The sequence below is a fragment of the Theropithecus gelada genome, chromosome 10 (genome assembly GCF_003255815.1).
Source record: "Theropithecus gelada isolate Dixy chromosome 10, Tgel_1.0, whole genome shotgun sequence".
NCBI classification, from domain to species: domain Eukaryota; kingdom Metazoa; phylum Chordata; class Mammalia; order Primates; family Cercopithecidae; genus Theropithecus; species Theropithecus gelada.
In genome coordinates this window covers 14,105,058-14,125,493 of record NC_037678.1, presented here as the reverse complement: position 1 = coordinate 14,125,493, position 20,436 = coordinate 14,105,058, and the positions used below count along the sequence as shown (strand labels likewise).

At 51.8% G+C, this 20,436-nt stretch overlaps 1 protein-coding gene across 1 annotated transcript; it reads right to left on the bottom strand.

The window, feature by feature from the left end:
* Positions 1–468: 468 nt before the first annotated feature.
* On the bottom strand, positions 469–18,676 carry TXN2 (thioredoxin 2). Its single transcript, XM_025400124.1, has 4 exons — positions 18,216–18,676; positions 16,916–17,178; positions 12,557–12,680; positions 469–1,355 (listed from the first exon to the last, which is right to left on the bottom strand). Exons 2-4 carry the CDS (start codon positions 17,176–17,178, stop codon positions 1,242–1,244), a joined length of 501 nt encoding a protein of 166 aa, XP_025255909.1. The 5' UTR covers positions 18,216–18,676; the 3' UTR covers positions 469–1,241.
* Positions 18,677–20,436: the final 1,760 nt, after the last annotated feature.

Here is a 20,436-nt window from a genome sequence, read left to right as displayed (position 1 = left end):
AGCCTGGCTCCCTTGGCACACTCCTCTATGGCCAAGGGGAGCTGGGGGCCAAAAGAGGGTGTCTGGTCCCAAGGCCCAGAAGTTCCTGCAGGCACCCATGGGAAGGATAGCCTGATCCCCACAGGGCCAGCCAGGAGCCCGTCAGATGGGGGTGGCCTCAGAAGGGTCAAAGGGATCAGCTATGGGAGCCCAGGTTTCAGAGGCAACCACGTCTGGATAGAAACCCCAGTTCTGCATCCCATGAGCCTCAGTGTCTTCATCAGGGAAATGGGGACAACAGCCTCTTGCCTTAGAAGGGCACGAGGACTGGCACGTGGCATCCTCAGAATAGCAGCCACAGCTGACAAGCATGATAGTGAACAGGAGGGGCTGGTTGGAGAGAGTGCTGTGGAGTTAGGGGAGGATGCAGGGACAGTGGACAAGCCCCCTGGGAAAGGGTCACAGGTGCTCTGAGCCCACACAGATGCAACATTGCAGACGGTGCAGACCCTTGCTTTATTGGTCTGACTTGTTCACAGTTCAGCCCCCGGCTCAGAAAACCAACGGGCCAGCTAAGGAGCGAAGGAGGTGCCTCGAGACTTCCAGAGTCAAAGTTCTCCAGGGCTCCCCAGCCCATTAATCATTTTCTGCCCCACTGCCTGGGAGGTGAGGTGGGAGGGGGCTTCCTGGGGGGTGAGGATGGGTGACTAGAGGGGATTTCAGTGTGGGACCCAGGGTTGCTCTTCACAGTAGGAGGTGGAAGGGATGACTAAGTTCTTTATCACAGACCTGCAAAAAATGAGAGAATTAGATATTATTCTCACTAATTTGGGCTTCTTTTTTCTTTTTCTTTTTCCAAAACAGCAGCAGGAAAGAGAAATGCAGGTGGAGATGAGCCAGGCACGAGGCTTCAGATCGGAAGGGACCAGAGATGAGGACCAAGGTGTGGCTGCCTGACCAGGAACGCTGTGGGCTGGCCCGGGCTCTCTCCACGCATCCTGGGAGAACTGCCACAGGCCCTAGAGGGAGGGATGAAATGCGTGTGGGAGGGAAGACGGCGGTCCCCGGATCAGCAGCAGCACCATCCTCTGATGGCCCCTGGGCAGTCCACCAGCTCAGAAGCACTCAGGGCTGGAGCCCGGGCTCTAAGCACAGGCCCCAGAGGCCAGACAGGAGGGAGGCAGCAGGAAGGGCTGGCATGGAAGGGCTGAGTTCTACTGGGGTCCCACGCGGGCAAGGGAACCAGGACTCGCCCCTGCTTGTCAGCCAATCAGCTTCTTCAGGAAGGCCTCCAATTGATCCTCATCCTTGATGCCTACAAACTTGTCCACCACGTCCCCATTCTTCATGGCCAGTACAGTGGGCACCGCCGACACCTGGGTGGGGAGGACAAGGGGGTCCAAGTGAATTGGGAGTGAACGCTTCTCAACTGCCACTCCCAAGCCTTTGTGGGGAAGGCTGGTGGCTTATCCAGGGCACTGATTTCCCAAAGCCATGGGCAGGCCTAGAGGAACGTGGCGTGGCTCTTCCCTTAGTGCAGGGGTACTGCAGGGCCCGGTGGCCACCCGTTGAAGAAACTTCTTCCACTGCGGGCTCCCAGCAGTACCCTTCCTCCCTTAACCACAAGACTGACTCACTGGCCCAGTGGTTTTGCTGGAATGACAGGAGAGATGAAAATAGCCCATGCAGCTGCAGGCCAGGGCTGGGGGTGGGGAGGAGCTCGGGGGAAGCCTGGCCCGGGGGGAGACAGTTCGAGTCCTGGCTTTGCACTCACTAGCAAGGGGGCCTTGGCCAGGTCACAGCACCTTTCTGAGCCTCAGTGTCCTTTTCCATAAAATGGGGGTAATGTCTACCTTTAGGGTTTGGGATGAACATTAAAGATTCAACAAGTATAGGCTGGGCACAGTGGCTTACATCTATAATCCCAGCCCTCTGGGAGACTGAGGCTGGAGGATTGCTTGAGTTCAACAGTTCCAGACTAGCTTGGGCAATATAGTGAGACCTTGTGTTTACTAAACTCTCCCCCAAAAATTAGCCAGGCATGGTGGTGCATGCCTGTCCTCCTGTACTTGGGAGGCTGAGGCAGGAGGATCGCTTGAGCCTGGGAGACTGAGGCTGCAGTGAACTGTGATGCTGCCACTGCACTCCAGCCTGGGTGACAGAGTGAGACCCTGCCTCAAAAAAAAAAAAAAAAAGAAGATCTGAGCATAAAGCAGAGCTCAGGGCGGGCGCGGTGCCTCACACCTATAATCCCAGCATTTTGGGAGGCTGAGGCGGGAAGATCATTTGAGGTCAGGAGTTCGAGACCAGCCTGGCCAACACGATGAAATCCCATATCTACTAAAAATACACAAATTAGTTGGGCGTGGTGGCGGGCGCCTGTAATCCCACCTACTTGGGAGGCTGAAGTGAATCGCTTAAACCTGGGAGGTGGAGGCTGGAGTCAGTGGAGATTGCACCACTGCACTCCAGCCTGGGTGACAGAGTGAGACTCTGTCTCATAAATAAATAAATAAATAAATAAATAAAGCAGAGCTCAGGTTCTGGCTGACCCAATCCGACTCCTACCAGCCAGGTGAGCTGGGGCATGACCCTCAGCAACTAAGCTTCGGTGTTCTCAGATGCAAGATGGAGATACTAACGGCACTTCCATTAGAGGGCATGAAAGCTGAATGAAATAATGCGAGTAAAGGCTCAGCACAGCACCCGGCAAATAAGCGTAGGAACCTGGCATTGCGCCTGGCATACAGTGGGCATTCAAAAAACAGTGGCTGCAGAGGGCACAAGGAAAAGTCCAACACAGGCCCCACGAGAGCATGTTAGCTTGCTGCCGTGATGAGTGACAGGGTCCAGAGACTCAGGGACTTCTACTGGACAGCGTGGGAGGAGAGGCTTGGCCATACACGACCTCACGCTTATTGGCGGGTTGCAGGCAGATGGCAACGGCAACATTCTTGGTCTGTGAAGCATTTACTCAGTTCCCTCAGGGACCTGCATAGGTTACGTGGAATGCGGATGAGACTGTGGCCCACCAGACTGGCATCGTGAGGTCTCTGCTGCCTGGGATCCCTGCCTGGCATTAGTGGGCATTTGAGAAAACCATTTAAACAGAACAAGATAGGCTGGGCGCTGTGGCTCACACCTGTAATCCTAGTACTTTGGGAAGCCGAAGCGGGCAGATCCCTTGAGGTCAGGAGTTCGAGACCAGCCTGACCAACACGGTGAAACTCCATCTCTACTAAAAATACAAAAATTAGCCAGGCCTGGTGGCGCATGCCTATAGTCCCAGCTACTCGGGAGGCTGAGGCAGGAGAATCGCTTGAACCCGGGAGGCTGAGGTTGCACTGAGCTGAGATTGTGCCATTGCACTCCAGCCTGGGCGACAGAGCAAGACTCTGTCCCTGCCCCCAAAACAAAATAAATAAATAAAAATAAACAGAACAAGATAAACACAGACTTTTCTTACACACAAGTTCACTACAAAGTAAGAGCAGAGATTCACACAAACGTGCTAGGTCTTCACATATCCCAGTGCTGCCCTGCCGCAGACCATCTTGGAAGTCAGTAAGATTTAGAATGTTCAAAAACCGTGCACATGATAGTCAGGAAAGGCATGCAGGCCAGACCATCCCACCCTCACCCACTAACTTTATGTGGCAGGCCCCGCACCCCACTCCTCATGGGCACTTTGGGGACAAACACAGCAGGTCAGAGGACACAGTCCTTGTCCTTCTTAGTGCCTCAGGCCCCTTCAAAGTCAGTCCCTAGGCTGATGTGGGTGGCAAACCTTGTCTCCAGGCAGAGCAGGGCCCGAAAAAGTTTGCTCCAGGAGGCTCCAGGGAGCGCCTGAAGCCACCAGGGCCTTCCTAGGCATTCTTTGGCGCCCTCTAGTGGTCTGCAGAGGCAGCTGGAGCGCCTCAAAGCCGGAGCCTCTTGGCAGAAGCACAGAGCTCAGCGGCCGGCTCCCACCTGCACACGGTCCTATTCTTTTAATTAAAATAAATGCTTTATGCCACTGTATAAGAAATGGCCTAACCTTTTTCATGGCAGGACTCTAAGTTCACTGAAGAGGCTCAGAGAGTGGACTTAGTGTTCCTTAAGAACTCCAGATAGGGACAAGCACAGTGGCTCACACCTGTAATCCCAAACACTTTGGGAGGCCAAGGCAGGAGGACAGCTTGAGGTCAGGAATTCATGGCAAGACCTCATCTCCATAAAAAATTTAAAAAAAAAAAAAAAAAAAGGAACTCCAGATGAAGGCCATAATGATCTCACTCATGTAAACCTCCACACATGCTTCAACACGCACAGACCCTGCTGGTGTCAGGTAGACAGCAGATGTGCTGTGAATGGAGGTCTGGTCATTACTGATCAAGGGGATTTTTTTGAAGTTGAGCTGAAACACACACACACAAACCCCCCACTAGGGCTCACAGGAAACCTGAGCTGGAATGGGACTTCCCTCGACCCCAAGGAGGCAGCTGAGGCTCTGCTGCTCCTGTGTTTGGCTCACACATCAGGAGGGGCCAGTGCCTGTAAACACTGCCTTCTGTGGAAGTGCACAGGGCCTTGGCACATTCTTCTGGAATGTTCTGAGTGTGAAAAAGGCAGTGACTGAGCCAACTGAGGGGCTGAGGAAAAGATACGCTAAGATGTGCTGCCTGTCCTGTTCCATGAAGCCATTTGGAACCTCTATCCTTGGATGAAGACCCTCTGAACTCAGGGCAGGAGTTGGAGAGTGTGTACGTGTGCAGTCTCTTTCCGCTAACCCTCAGCCCGCCTGCACCACCACCGAGCTCCATGTCCTGGCATGTCTTCTCCTGTCTCACCCCGATGGCATCCATCTATTAACTCAGCTAAGGGCCTACCAAGGGAAAGGCACAGTGCTAGGTGCTGCGGAACGCTGCAACCTCCTCCTCGGCTCATTGCAGAGTTAAAAGGAAAAGATCACTGTCACATGCTGGGTGCTTTTTCGTGTCACGAATGATATAAACACCTGTATACACTATCTCACACTCTCCTGGCTGTGGGTAGGGTCATTTTAATGATGAGAATACTGAGGCTCAAAGGGTGAGCAACTGTTCCAAAATGACGCGGTGTAGGCTGGGCGCGGCGGCTCCTGCCTGTAATCCCAGCACTTTGGGAGGCCAAGGAAGGCGGATTATCTGAGGTCAGGAGTTCGAGACAAGCCTGGCCAACATGGTGAAACCCCATCTCTACCAAAAACACAAAAATTAGTGGGGTGTGGTGACAGGCACCTGTTGTCCCAGCTATTCAGGAGGCTGAGGCAGGAGAATGGCTTGAACCCAGGAGGCGGAGGCTGCAGTGAGCTGAGATCACGCCATTGCACTCATTGCAGTGAGACTCTGTCTCAAAACAAACAAGGCCGGGCGTGATGGCTCATGCCTGTAATCCTAGCACTTTGGAAGGACGAGGCGGGTGGATCACCTGAGGTTAGGAGTCTGGGACCAGCCTGGCCAACATGGTGAAAGCCCATTTCTACTAAAAATACAAAAATTAGCCAGACGTGGTGCCACATGCCTGTAATCCTAGCACTTTGGGAGGCTGAGGCAGGAGAATTGCTTGAACACGGGAGGCAGAGGTCGCAGTGAGCCGAGACTGTGTCACTTCACTCCGGCCTGGGTGAAAGAGCGAGACTCCCTCTACCAAAAAAAAAAAAAAAAGCTGGTATCTGAAACAAGATCTGTTTGACTTTGCAGTCCAGGGCATCAAACTCCGTTGTGCTTCTGCCCAGCAGCAAAGAGACAGACATCTACTGAGTCCCAGCACGGGGAAGAACATGTGGGGACGCATTAAAGGATTTCATGCTTCAAATGCAAAACACCAAGTGTTTTGTAAAAGCTTTTAGATGTGAGAGGGTTCTTGGAAAAACAATTATTGAAAAATTCAAATCTAACTACATGACATTCTGGTGAAATTAGGGAGACAGTGAAAAGATCAAGGGTTGCCAGGGCTGGAGGGAGGAGGAAGGAGAGATGAACAGGCAGAGCAGAGGACACAGAGGCAGTGAAATGACTCTGGATGATGCTAGAATGCTGAACACCGGCTATGACACATTTGTCCAAACCCACAGAAGGCACAACACCAAGAGTGATCCCCGATGTAAACTTTTGGCTTTGGGGGATAACGATGTCCGTGTAGGTTCATCAGTTGTGACAAATGGATCACCCTGGTACGGGCTGTTGGTAGTGGTGAGGCTGGGCATGCGGGAGGACAGAGGGCTTATGGGAAGTCTCTGTACCTTCCCCTTCCTCTCCATTTTGCTATGAACCTAAAACTGCCCTAAAAACATAAAATCTTCAGAAAGAACAACGACAAAAAACAAGATCAGTGACTGCCGGGGGGTTAAGGCAGGAAGGAGAGGTGAACTGCTGGAAAACAGGGGAACCGAGGGCGGTGGAACGGTTCTGTATGGCGCTGGAATGGTGGACACAGGCCATTATACATTTGTCCACGAACTTTCCTTTTGGCAAGCAGTCTGTGCCGAGAGCGGCAGCTGAGACACAGGCTTTCAAAGAGCAGTTCCTCCCCACAGAGTCAGTCCGGGGCCTTCAGAAGCAGAAAGTCAGTCTGGGGCCTTCAGAACACTGGCTTCTCTCCATGTTGGCTCAGGACGCCCAGCCTTGGCATCACCTGGGAGCTTGTTAGAAATGCAGTCTTGGTGGCCGGGCGCGGTGGCTCACGCCTGTAATCCCAGCACTTTGGGAGGCTGAGGCGGGCGGATCACGAGGTCAGGGATTTGAGACCAGCCTGGCCAACATGGGGAAACCTCGTCTCTACTAAAACAAAAAAATTAGCTGGGCGTGGTGGTGGGTACCTATAGTCCCAGCTACTTGGGAGGCTGAGGCAAGAGAATAGCTTGAACCCGGAAGACAGAGGTTGCAGTGAGCCGAGACTGTGTCACTGCACTCCAGTCTGGGCAACAGAGCAAGGCTTCATCTCAAAAACACACACACACACACAAAAATGCAGCCTTGGTGGCCGGCACAGTGGCTCACATGTGTAATACCAGCACTTTGGGAGGCTGAGGTGGGAAAATTGCTTGAGCCCAGGAGTTCAAGACCAGACTCGACAACATGGGGAGACCCCCATCTTTTCTAATTTTTTTTTTTTAAATGAAACAAAAAAGAAATGCAGGGCTGGGCGCGGTAGCTCACATGCCTATAATCCCAGGACTTTGAAAGGCGGAGGTGGGTAGATCAACTGAGGTCAGGAGTTCAAGACCAGCCTGACCAACATGGAGAAACCCCATCTCTACCGAAAAATACAAAATTAGCCAGGCGTGGTGGCGTGCGCCTGTAATCCCAGCTACTCGGGAGGCTGAGGCAGGAGAATCGCTTGAACCCGGGAGGTGGAGGTTGTGGTGAGCTTAGATTGTGCCATTGCACTCCAGCCTGGGCAAAAAAGCAAAACTCCACCTCAAAAAAAAAAAAAAAGGCACTCACATCTTCTAGAAGATGAGAAAATAAAAGGATAACATCTCTAAGTGTGAGATGAGAAGCAGAAGCCCAAGAAGAAAGCACAAAGGCCGAGGGTCCACTCCTGGCCCATTCTCTCCCTGCCTTCCCCAGGAGCTGGCAAGGTTGGGATGGTTAGGAGAGAGGCAGGCAGAGGCAGAAGAGTGGAGACTCTTGCATCCTGCTAAGCCACGGCAGTGCCGAGTGTGAGGAAGAGGGGCTGGAGCATTGAACCCCAAGGCCCTGAGGGACTTTCCCTTCGCTCTCCCTTGGCAGACAGTGAAGTCCTAGGGTGGGCAGTTAGAGCATAAAGTGGTTCAAGGGGAGAAATTTGTGTGAGGAAGGAGACTTACCTGAGGGTGTGTGCGGGAGGAGGGTGTCATGAGAGCTCGGGGAAAAGCACATCATTCCCTGAATATAATTTATTTAAAGCAGTTTTTCTTCTTTTTTTTTCGAGGAGTCTCACTCTGTCACCCAGGATGGAGTGCAGTGGCATGATCTCAGCTCACCGCCACCTCCACCTGCTGGGTTTAAGTGATTCTCCTGCCTCAGCCTCCTGAGTAGCTGGGACTACAGGCGCCCACCATCACACAGCACTAATTTTTGTATTTTTAATAGAGATAGGGTTTCACTATGTCGGTCAGGCTAGTCTTGAACTCCTGACCTCAGGTGATCCATCCACCTTGGTCTCCTAAACTGCTGGGATTACAGGTGTGAGCCACTGCACCTGGCCTAAAGCCGTTTTTCCAACAAGGTCAACCAACATTTGAAAAAGGACTTGAAGGTCGGGAGTGGTGGCTCATGCCTGTAATCCCAGCACTCTGGGAGGCTGAGGTGGGTGAATCACTTGAGGTCAGGAGTTTGAAACCAGCCTGGTCAACATGGTGAAACCCCATCTCTACTAAAAATACAAAAATTAGGCCAGGCGTGGTGGCGCACGCCTGTAATCCTAGCATTTCGGGACGCCGAGGTGGGCTGATCACCCGATGTCAAGAGTCTGAGACACGCCTGACCAACATGGTGAAACCCCCTCTCTATTAAAACTACAAAAATTAGCTGGGCGTGGTGGCGGGGGCCTGTAATCCCAGCTACTTGGGAGGCTGAGATAGGAGAATCACTTGAACCGAGAAGCGGAGGTTGCAGTGAACCGGGATCATGCCACTGTACTCCAGTCTGGGCAACAGAGTGAGACTCCATCTCAAAAAAGAAGGATTTTAGGCCTTAAAGAAAGCCGTCATGGGGGGCACTGTAGTTCTCTCAGAGGAAACTTGTTCCTTAGGCTCTCTTCAGAAAGAAAAGAGGAAGGAAGGAAGGAAGAAAGGAAGGGAGGGAGGGAGGGAGGGAGGGAAGAAGGGAGGGAGGGAGTGGGTCAGGAAGAACCCTGGCTGGAGCTTCCTAAACCCTGCAGTGATGTCAGACCAGGGTTTGGCAAAACAGCACAGCTGAGACCAAGCGATGTGGGCCCAGCAGCCTTGAGGACTTTCTGTGTGACAGCACAGTCCCCAGGCAGTGGAGGGGTGGGCGCGGCGGGGAGAGATTGAGAGGATTCCACGAGAGGCATCTCCCTCTCACTTGCGAGGCTCTACCACAGGCCTTCGGTGCCCACTCCCACAACAGCCTCCTGGGGACGGTCCTCAGCCTTCCTGCCACCCCACGAGACACTGGGGCAGGGCCTATGAGCTTCTTGGCATCTGCAGTAGTTACCATAATCCCTGCACATGGCTGGCCCTCAGGTGGTGTCTGCTGAATAGTTATGATGTGGTGTCTGGCAGAGCCAGGAGGCCTGAGACATCTGAAGCCCACGCGTGACCTGTGGGAGGCCCTAGGAGCCCCCGTCCGGGCTCTCACCCGAGGCATAGCCAGGCAGGGGAAAGCGACGAGCATCCAAATGGGCAGACAGATGCCTCCCTCACTGAGCAGTCAGTGGCCAATCTTTCTGAAAAAGTGACTCACTCCTCCCGCAGCCCCTGTAAGCAGCCCTCAGTTACTAATTCCCAAGGCCGGCCTGCTCCAGCGGCCACCTGCAGTGGCCATCGCGTTTGTCTGCCTGGTCTCCATCTCCCCTGCTTCTGGTCATCGCAGACTGATATTCCTTTGGGTAGTCACTCCCCACTCCCTGCCTAGCTCAAGGGGTGGCCAGTCTGTTCTCACCCCGCCCCCCACCACCCATTTCCTGCCACAGAGCACTGGTTCAGGGATGGGTGCCTCTATTTGAGCTGGTCTAGTGAGAATGAAACCTGGACTTGTACACTCTGAGGAAGACAGAGGCCTCTTTCATTCACTTGTTACATGGAGGAGGAAGGAGGGAGGGGTGAAGGCTCACTCTGGCCAGGTTAAGGTATTTCAAGAAAATCAGAAATCCAGATTTTCACATGGCATCGGAGTTTCAAATATCAGCATCTGGTTCCTATTACTTTAAAATACTTTGAGGCCGGGCGCAGTGGCTCAAGCCTGTAATCCCAGCACTTTGGGAGGCCGAGGCGGGCGGATCACGAGGTCAGGAGATCGAGACCATCCTGGCTAACATGGTGAAACCCCGTCTCTACTAAAAATACAAAAAACTAGCCGGGCGTGGTGGCGGGCGCCTGTAGTCCCAGCTACTCGGAGGCTGAGGCAGGAGAATGGCCTGAACCTGGGAGGCGGAGCTTGCAGTGAGCCATGATCGCGCCACTGCACTCCAGCCTGGGTGACACAGCGCGAGACTCCGTCTCAAAAAAAAAAATAAAATAAAATAAAATAAAATAAAATAAAATAAAATACTTTGAGTGCCAGACTAAAAGTGTCTGTGAGCCAGATTGGGCCCAGAGGCTGCCAGGGGTGCCCTTGGCTCTGCAACAGCGCTACCTTCAGCACGGCGATCCAGAGACCCGCCCAATCTGGCTGCAGTCTGCTTTCCCCAGCTCCATGCTTGGCCCTTCACTCTGGCCACCCAGACAAAGTGGGCCTCTCCCCTTTCTCCAGGCAGTGGTCTCCAAGCCCCAGAGGATGCCCCCACCCCAGACACCTCCAGGCACCTGGCCCCTGCTGGCCTGTAAGCAACCCAGGCTCATCAGACCTCAGGGCTTTTGCTTTGCCTCAATAGTTCTTCCAAAGACCCACATGCTTCCTGTTTTTGCTCAAAGGTCACCTTCTCAGGGAGATCTTCCCTACCACACCGTTTAAAAAAGAAACCCGCCGGGCGCGGTGGCTCACGCCTGTAATCCCAGCACTTTGGGAGGCCAAAGCAGGCGGATAACCTGAAGTCAGGAGATTGAGACCAGCCTGGCTAACATGGTGAAACCTTGTTTCTACTAAAAATACAGAAAATTAGCTGGGCGTGGTGGCATGTGCCTGTAATCCCAGCTACTCGGGAGGCTGGGGCAGGAGAATCGCTTGAACCCGGGAGGCAGAGGTTGCAGTGAGCTGAGATTGCACCATTACACTCCAGCCTGGGCGACAAGAGCAAAACTCTGTCTCAAAAAAAGAAACCCTGGCCGGGCATGATGGTTCAAGCCTGTAATCCCAGCACTTTGGGAGGCTGAGGCGGGTGGATCACCAGGTCAGGAGATCAAGACCATCCTGGCTAACATGGTGAATCCCCATCTCTACTAAAAAATACAAAAAACTAGCTGGGCGAGGTGGCGGGTGCCTATAGTCCCAGCTACTCGGGAGGCTGAGGCAGGAGAATGGCGTGACCCCGGGAGGTGGAGCTTGCAGTGAGCCAAGATCGCGCCACTGAACTCCAGCCTGGGCAACAGAGCAAGACTCTGTCTCAAAAAAAAGAAACCCTGCCCCATACTCAGTACTCCCGTCCCCTTTTCCTGATGTATTTTTCTCCATTGAACTTATCATCTAAAACAGGGGTCAGCAAACTATAGTTTACAGCCCCAATACATCCTACTGCTTGCTTTTGTAAATAAAGTTTTATTGGAACACAGGCACACCCATTTGTTTGTGTAGTGTCTATGGCTGCTTTCGGCTATGAGTATGGCTGAATGGTTGTAGCAGAGACCACTGCCCTGCAAGATCTCAAATACCAACTGGTCCTTTAGAGATAAAGTTTGCCGACCCGATTTAAAATACTAGAATGTAGACTCCTTGAAGGCAGAGACTTTTTGTCAGTTTTGTTCACTGCCTTATCCTCAACACCAAATAACAGTAACCGGCACTCGAGGGACTCTCAAATATCTGCTGAATAAATGGACACACCAACCAACCAACCAAGTGAGGCGACCCCATGCCTTTGTGCACGCTGTTTCCTCAGCCCTTCCTCCTTCTCTGACATCCTTCATGGCTGGACTCAGAGGTTCTCTCTGACGTGAAGCGTTCTTATCCCCTCCAGCTCCCCCACAAGCAAACAGTCCCTTCTTCCTTTATGCGTCTCTTCTTTTAGCACTCCTCACCCTATACGGAGATAATCTTTCTACCTGCTATTCTCCAGGAGTTGCCTGGAGACAAGACCTCATCTTATTTGTGTCAGAATCACAAATGCTTGCACATCAAGCTCCCAAATGACTGCTCATTGAACATGTGGGTAGATGAATAAAGGAATGTACCAATGTCCGAGACTAAGAGAATGGCCTGGTGTTTTCGGGTCATACTATCTACTTCCTAAAGGTGGCGGAGAGAGACAGGTGGCTCAGAGGCTCAACAGCCACCTCTGCAAAGTGCTCTGAGCTCCTAAAAGCTCTGGAAAAACAGGCCAGGCGCGGTGGCTTATGCCTATAATCCCAGCACTTTGGGAGGCCGAGGTGGGCGAATCATGAGGTCAGGAGTTCGAGACCAGTCTGGCCAACATGGTGATACCCTGTCTCTACTAAAAATACAAAAAATTAGCCGGGTGTGGTGGTGTGCGCTTGTAGTCCCTGCTACTCGGGAGGCTGTGGCAAGAGAATCACGTGAACCTGGGAGGAAGAGGCTGCAATGAGCCAAGATCACACCATTGCGTTCTAGCCCGGGTGACAGTGAGACTCCGTCTCAAAAAAAAAAAGCTCTGGAAAAAGCAAGACACCTTGCTTACTGGCTACCTGGTGCTCCCCAAGATATCTCCTACACCAGCTACCCCTGGGCCCGACACCCCTACACTGGCTGCCCTGTGGCAACCCCCTGGCAATGCATACCTCATACTCAATGGCGAGGTCTGTGTGGTCATCAATATCCACCTTGGCCATCACCACCTTCCCGTGCTGCTTGGCCACCATCTTCTCTAACCTCGGCCCCAGGATCTTGCAGGGCCCACACCACCTCAAAAGGCGAGAAAGGAAGCGTCCAGTCAGTCAAAAGACCGCTCAGCATCCCCTACTGGCTTCCCAGACCTGCATCTTTCCAAGGAATATTTTACGCTTATTATCTCTGTCTACCATGTTTAAAAATTAACACAGGCTGGATACGGTGGCTCACACCTGTAATCCCAGCACTTTGGGAGGTCCAGGCGGGCGGATCACAGGTCAGGAGATCGAGACCATCCTGGCTAACATGGTGAAACCCCATCTCTACTAAAAATACAAAATACTATAAAAATACAAAAAATCAGCTGGGCATGGTGGCAGGCACCTGTAGTCGCAGCTACTCGGGAGGCTGAGGCAGGAAAATGGCGTGAACCCGGGAGGTGGAGCTCGCAGTGAGCCGAGATTGTGCCACTGCACTCCAGCCTGGGCAACAGAGTAAGACTCCGTCTCAAAAAAAAAAAATAAAAAATAAAAAATAAAAGAAAATAAAAAATAAAAACAATAAAAATTAACACACCAAATGGTAACGCCAGGAGATTCTGCACATGGGTAAATTTCACAGATCCCAGACTTCTAAAACACAGGCCTCATCAGAAGACTCTTAGAATAAAAGTGACTTATTTCAGTATATTTCAGATAAATATACTGTCATATAAAAGAATATGGGATTGGAAGTTAAAAGGTTCAAACAGAGGCTCCTCACCAACCAGCCGATTATTCTGGGGTCCTAGTTTCTTCATCTGAAAAAGAGAGATTATGGCTCTCAAAGCCATTAGGAGAGATCAACTAAGGCAATGTGGGTAAACATGCGTTGGAAGCTGCGGGGTTATTTCAAACACCATGTGGACTCAGAACTAAAAGGAGGGGAACCAATGGCCAGGAGTGTCTACAACGCGCCAGTCCCTGGACAAGCATTTTTTCTGCTCTTACCAAACACATCCCTCAACTCTGCAAAAAGAACGCACCTTCCAAAGAAACTGAAGCCCATACGAGTTAAGAAACCTGTGCAAGATTAGAGAAGCACAGCCGGGATCGTTCATAACCCAAAGCTGTGTTGAAAGTGTTTTCTTTGGCGGGGTGCGGTGTCCCACGCTTATAATTCCAGCACTTTGGGAGGCCGAGGCAGGCGGATCACCTGAGGTCAGGAGTTCGAGACCAGCCTGGCCAATAACATGGTAAAACCTTGTCTCTACTAAAAATACAAAAATTAGTCAGGAGTGGTGGTATGCACCTGTAATCCCAGCTACTAGGAAGGCTGAGGCAGGAGAATCGCTTGAACCTGGGAGGCGGAGGTTGAAGTGAGCTGAGATCGTGCCACTGAACTCCAGCCTGGTCGACAGAGACTCTGTCTCAAAAAAAAAAAGAAAGTGTTTTCTTGCCGGGCGCGGTGGCTCACGTTTGTAATCCCAGCACTTTGGGAGGCTGAGGCAGGTGGATCACCTGAGGTCAGGAGTTCAAGACCAGCCTGACCAACATGGAGAAACCCCGTATCTACTAAAAATACAAAATTAGCCGGGGTAGTGGCACGTGCCTGTAATCCCAGCTACTCGGGAGGCTGAGGCAGGAGAATCGCTTGAACCCGGGAGGCGGAGGTTGCGGTGAGCTGAGATCGCGCCATTGCACTCCAGCCTGGGCAAAAAGAGCGAAACTCTATCTCAAAAAAAAAAAAAAAAAAAAAAGAAAGTGTTTTCTTTCACCCATAGGCTACTCTGTGATCCCACAGCCCCTGAGTTGACCACTATCACTGCCCTGATCACAGTTTCCCCTCTCGCTGGGGAAGCTCATCCAGGACAGGCCCGGTGCTGTCATCTCTATGTATGTGGCACCAAGGACAGTGCCTGGCAAAGAATGAACAACTCACACCCCACTTCCTTACCAAACAAAATGAGGCACTACCCCATTTATCGTGCATTTCGGAAGCCCTCTCTGGAATGCTCACTACACCAGCAGGCCAAAACAGTTCCACCTTTCACAAACCCCTGGCTGACAACTCCTATTTTATTCTCAGCACTTACTTATCTATTTTTGAGATGGAGTCTCGCTCTGTCGACCAGGCTGGAGTGCAGTGGCCGGATCTCGGCTCACTGCAAGCTCCACCTCCCGGGTTTACGCCATTCTCCTGCCTCAGCCTCCCAAGTAGCTGGGACTATAGGCCCCCGCCACCACGCCTGGCTAGTTTTTTTTGTATTTTTTAGTAGAGACGAGGTTTCACCGTGTTAGCCAGGATGGTCTCGATCTCCTGACCTCGTGATCCGCCTATCTTGGCCTCCCAAAGTGCTGGGATTACAGGCTTGAGCCACCGCGCCTGGTCAGGCCTGAGGGTTTTAAATGCTGAAAATAGGCCGGGAGTAATGGCTCACATCTGCAATCCCAGTACTTTGGGAGGTCGAGGTGGTGGGGGGTGGGGGTCACCTGCAGTCAGAGTTCAAGAGACCCCTGGCCAATATGAGGAAACCCCGTCTCTACCAAAAATACAAAAAAATTATCTGGGTGTGGTGGCAGGCACCAGCAGTCCCAATTACTTGGGAGGCTGAGGCAGGAGAATCGTCTTAACTTGGGAGGCGGAGGTTGCAGTGAGCTGATCAAGCCACTGCAGTCCAGGCTGGGTGACAGAACGAGACTCCGTCTCAAAAACAAAAAAAAAGAAAAAAAACCCTCAGGCCTGGTGCAGTGGTTCACGCCTGTAATCCCAGCACTTTGGGAGGCCAAGGTGGGAGGATTGCTTGAGATCAGGAGGTAGAGACTGCAGTGAGTCATGATCACACCACTGCACGCTACATTCTAGCCTGGGTGACAGAGTGAGACCTTGTCTCTAAAAGAAGAAAAACAAAAACAACTCATAACGCCTAAAAACCCAGTGTGCAAGACCTTATCTCCTATTACAAGTGAAGAAGGGAGCACAAAGATATCAAGTGGCCTACCCAAGGCCACAGGGTAAGTCAGAGAAACAACTGGAAAGATGGCAGAACAATCTGTCAGAGACCTGACCAGAAGGCCCTTCAATTTCTTTTTCTTTCTTTCTTTTTTTTTGAGATGGAGTTTCCCTCTGTCACACAGGCTGGAGTGTGGCGCGATCTTAGCTCACTGCAACCTCCACCTCCCAGGTTCAAGTGATTCTCCTGCCTCAGCCTCTTGGGTAGCTGGGATTACAGGTGGCCGCCACCAGGCCCACCTAATTTTTGTATTTTTAGTAGAGACGGGGGTTTCATCATGTTGGCCAGGCAGGTCTCGAACTCCTGACTTCAGGTAATCCACCCACCTCGGCCCCTGAAAGTGCTGGGATTACAGGTGTGAGCCACTGTGCCCGACCTGAAGGCCCCTGAATTTTTAACTTCTGCTACACTGGTTTCTCCCAGGATGCCTCATTCAGAGGGCTTTGTCCAGCTTTTGTGTAGCTGGGTGTCTAGCCAGGCCCCAAAGGTCTAGAAAAAAAGGCCAGGCTAAAAATCAGAAGGCCAGAGGGACTTAAATATCTCTAAAGCAAACTCAAGACGGAACTGAAAGGACACTCCTTCCTATGCCCTGTATGCTTGGACACCGTGGTAATGACACTAACGTTTTTTTTTTTTTTTTTGAGATAGAGTTTCGCTCTTTTTGCCCAGGCTGGAGTGCAATGGCATGATCTTGGCTCACTGCAACCTCCGCCTCCTAGGTTCAAGTGATTTTCCTGCCTCAGCCTCCCGAGTAGCTGGGATTACAGGTGTGCACCACCACACCCAGCTAATTTTGTACTTTTAGTAGAGATGGGGTTTCACCATGTTGGCCAGGCTGGTCTCAAACTCCTGACCGCAGGTGATCTGCCTGCCTCGGCCTCCCAAAGTGCTGGGACTACAGGTGTGAGCCACCGCGCCCGGCCGACACTGATAACTTTTTGCCAGCCCTTCTTGCAGTTTTCACGGCAAGGTGTTAAAATAAACTTATCTGCAGGGCCAGGAACTGATATACACCAAAAGCAAGGTGACAGTCATATTTTTCCAACTCTGGTCCATGCTGAAGATGACGCTGAGCTTTCTGGACATTAAGAAACAGAACATGTGTTTCCCAGCACTAACTGCAGTCAGCTTCGCAGACTGTTCACTCATCTGTCTTCTACTAGACTGTACTCCCCTTGAGGGCAGGGACTAGGCCTTACCAGTCTGTATATTGAGTCTACATATGAGCAGCATAGAACATGGTCCTGGGACATAGCAGACATTCAACAAATACTTGAACAAGTAGGACCCTAGTCTTCTGTGGACCCCCAATACTCACTGTGCGTGGAAATCCACAACCACTGGCGTCTCACTGTTGACCACTCGGTCTTGAAAGTCAGGTCCATCCTGGATATTAAAGGTTGTCAAGGAGATCCTGGTGGTGTATATTGTCCGGGCTGGGTTGAGTGTTACAGTCAGGCCACCAGGACTGCATTGTGGGGTCTGCAGGGCTCTGGAAGTAAGGTGTGGCCACCGACCCTGAGAAGGCTTCCTAGAGATGACGGAGGCCAGGAACCTCCTTAGGAGAAGTCGCTGAGCCATCTGTGAGGGAAGAGGCAGAAGAATTGGGGCACACAAAAGGAAGCTGACACACTAGAAAAATAAAGAGATTTGGGGATTAGTCGGGGCTCAAAAAGAGGCAGAGTGGGAAGCAAAATGCAAGGAAATAATATTTAAGATTTGTAGCGTAGAAGTGAGGAAGCTGAGAAACAAAGGAAAGGAATAGCTAGGCAAACCAGGACAGGAAAACTGGCTTCACAACCAAAAAGAAATCGGGATTTAGATGATAACAGAAGAACGGGAGGGAGTAACCAACATTTAATAATTTATGTAAGGGCCGGGCGCGGTGGCTCAAGCCTGTAATCCCAGCACTTTGGGAGGCCGAGACGGGCGGATCACGAGGTCAGGAGATCGAGACCATCCTGGCGAACACGGTGAAACCCCGTCTCTACTAAAAAATACAAAAACTAGCCGGGCGAGGTGGCGGGCGCCTGTAGTCCCAGCTACTTGGGAGGCTGAGGCAGGAGAATGGCGTGAACCCGGGAAGCGGAGCTTGTAGTGAGCTGAGATCTGGCCACTGCACTCCAGCCTGGGCGACAGAGCGAAACTCCGTCTCAAAAAAAAAAAAAAAAAAAAAAAATTTATGTAAGGACCAAGTACCTTACATATATTCTTGATCTTCCTACAGCAACTTTGAGGAAGTTGCTATTGTACTGCCCACATTGCAAGTAAGGAAAGGCATCCGAGGCTCAAGTAAGTTAAGTGACATGCCCAAAGTAACCCCACTATTAAATGACAGCCAACACTGGAACCCAGGGTCGTCTGAAAAGATGAAACGCAACAATTGGAGGAACTAAGAGTATGGTAGGAACCAAAAACGAAGAGACATGTACTGGAGGGAACTAATAAAGAAGGGACATGAATGGAGGGAACTGGGAAAAATCGGACGCCACCAGGGACCCCGGCTCTCCGGCGAGCTAGGTCCCCCCCGCCCGCCCGGCCGCCAGCCTGCGCAGGAACGCGCTCGCGGCATGCCTCAGTCACGACACCACCTCGAGCCAACCCCACTGGGCTCCTACCTCCCTGCAACGCGAGCGGAGGGATGCACAGCTTAGCCCTCCCTGCCTGTCAAGGGCACTCCTGTCGTCACTTCCTCAGGGAGGCGGACATTAACGTCACTTCCGGGGACAGGCAGGCGGAACACCATGCCCCTCGAATTTTTTTTTTGAGACGGAGTCTCGCTCTGTCGCCAGGCTGGGGTGCAGTGGCGCGATCTCGGCTCACTGCAACCTCCGCCTCCCGGGTTCAAGCGATTCTCCTGCCTCGGCCTCCCGAGTAGCCGGGACTAGAGGCGCACGCCACCACGCACAGCTAATTTTTGTATTTTTAGTAGAGGCGGGGTTTCACCATATTGGCCAGGATGGTCTCCATCTCTTGACTTTGTGATCCGCCCGCCTCGGCCTTCCAAAGTGTTGGGATTACCCGCGTGAGCCACAGCCCCCGACCTGTCCCTCTCTAATTTGAGGAGCGTCTGGGATTTTCCGCCAATGGGAATGGCGGGAGGAGGCACAACTGAAAGGGCGGGGCCTCAGCTAGGGACCGGAAGCAATGGGCAGGCCGTCGGGGGAGGGATTGGAAGAGGCGGGCAGGCCCTGGTCGGGACGAAGGCTGGCGCGGGGCGGAGCCGGAAGGGGTGGGCGGGCCCTAGAGGAGGAACCGGAAGAGGAGTTGATGTCGCAGGGGTAGTAATGAAGGGTGCTTAAGGGAGAAAAGGCAGTTGAGAGGTCCCCGTGGTTTTTCATTTTGTCAACTCCTGTTGCTTGATTTTAATTATATTTATTTATTGGTTAATGACAGAGTCTCGCTCTGTCTCCCAGGCTGGAGTTGCAGTGGCGCGATCTCGGCTCACTGCAACATCCAACTCCCGGGTTCAAACGATTCTCCTGCCTCAGCCTCCCAGGTAGCTGGGATTACAGGCGCGCGCCATCACGCCGGACTAATTTTTGTATTTTTAATAGAGATAGAGTTTCGCCATGTTGGCCAGGCTGGTCTGGAACTCCTGAGCTCAAGTGATCCGCCCGCTTCAGCTTCCCAAAGTGCTGGGATTACAGGCGTGACTTTGCTTGGCCTCCTGTTTATAACTGGCGCCGTCCACTTCCTACAGATGTTGACAGGTTCTGTTTCTTCATTTAATAAGTAAAGCTAAGCTCTTCAAAGGCATGGTGCCCTTTATATGTAAAAGAACTCACCCGTGGTTTAGGGGTCATCCTTAAATGGCCCTCTTCTGTGTCCACCTAAAGGAAAACAAATAAAAACTGAGGCGAGCTTAATTTAAGCAGGGAGTTTATTTGGGTCAAGTTCGAAGACTGCAACTTGGAGCAGAGATTCAAGTTGTCCTGAATATACACTTGGATTAGCAGCAGCTGAAAGAGTGTTTTTAAAGGAAAAGAACAGGCAGTTTCTCAATTGTTGATCAATAATTTTTTTCTTTTTTTGAGACGGAGTCTCGCTCTTGTTGCCCAGGCTGGAGTGCAGTGGCGTGATCTCGGCTCACTGCAACCTCTGCCTCCTGGGTTCAGGGGATTCTTCTCCCTAAGCCTCCCGAGTAGCTGGGACTACAGGCATGCCTCACCACGCCCAGCTAATTTTTGTATTTTTAGTAGAGATGGAGTTTCACCATGTTGGCCAGGATGGTCTCCATCTATTGACCTCGTGATCTGCCCACCTCGGCCTCCCAAAGTGCTGGGATTACAGGCCTGAGCCACCTCGCCCGGCCTCTTTTTTTTTTTTTTTTTTTGAGAGACGGAGTCTTGCTCTGTAGCCAGGCTGGAGTGCAGTGGCATGATCTTAACTCACTGCAACCTCCACGTCCTGGGTTCAAGCGATTCTCCTGCCTCAGCCCCCCAAGTAGTTGGGATTACAGGCGAGCACCACCACACCCGGCTAATTTTTTATATTTTTGGTACAGACTGGGTTTCACCATGTTGGCCAGGCTGGTCTCGAACTCCTGACCTTAAGTGATAGCTCACCTCGGCTTCCCAAAGTGCTGGCATAACAGGCATGAGCCACCGCTCCCAGCCACCCTGCCCATTTTTGTATCTGCTTTTCTGTCTCTAGCACTTTCTCTTCCACAGCTACCTATCAGTCCTATTCAGCACTTCCACAGTATTTTCTAGAGAGCCAATTTTGCTGCTTAATTCACATTCTGAATTTCAAAGGAGGACCAGTCCTGTTTGTCCTTTTCCCATAGTCACTTCACCCTGATTGGCCTCAGGTTTCTCATCTGAGCAATGGGAAGAA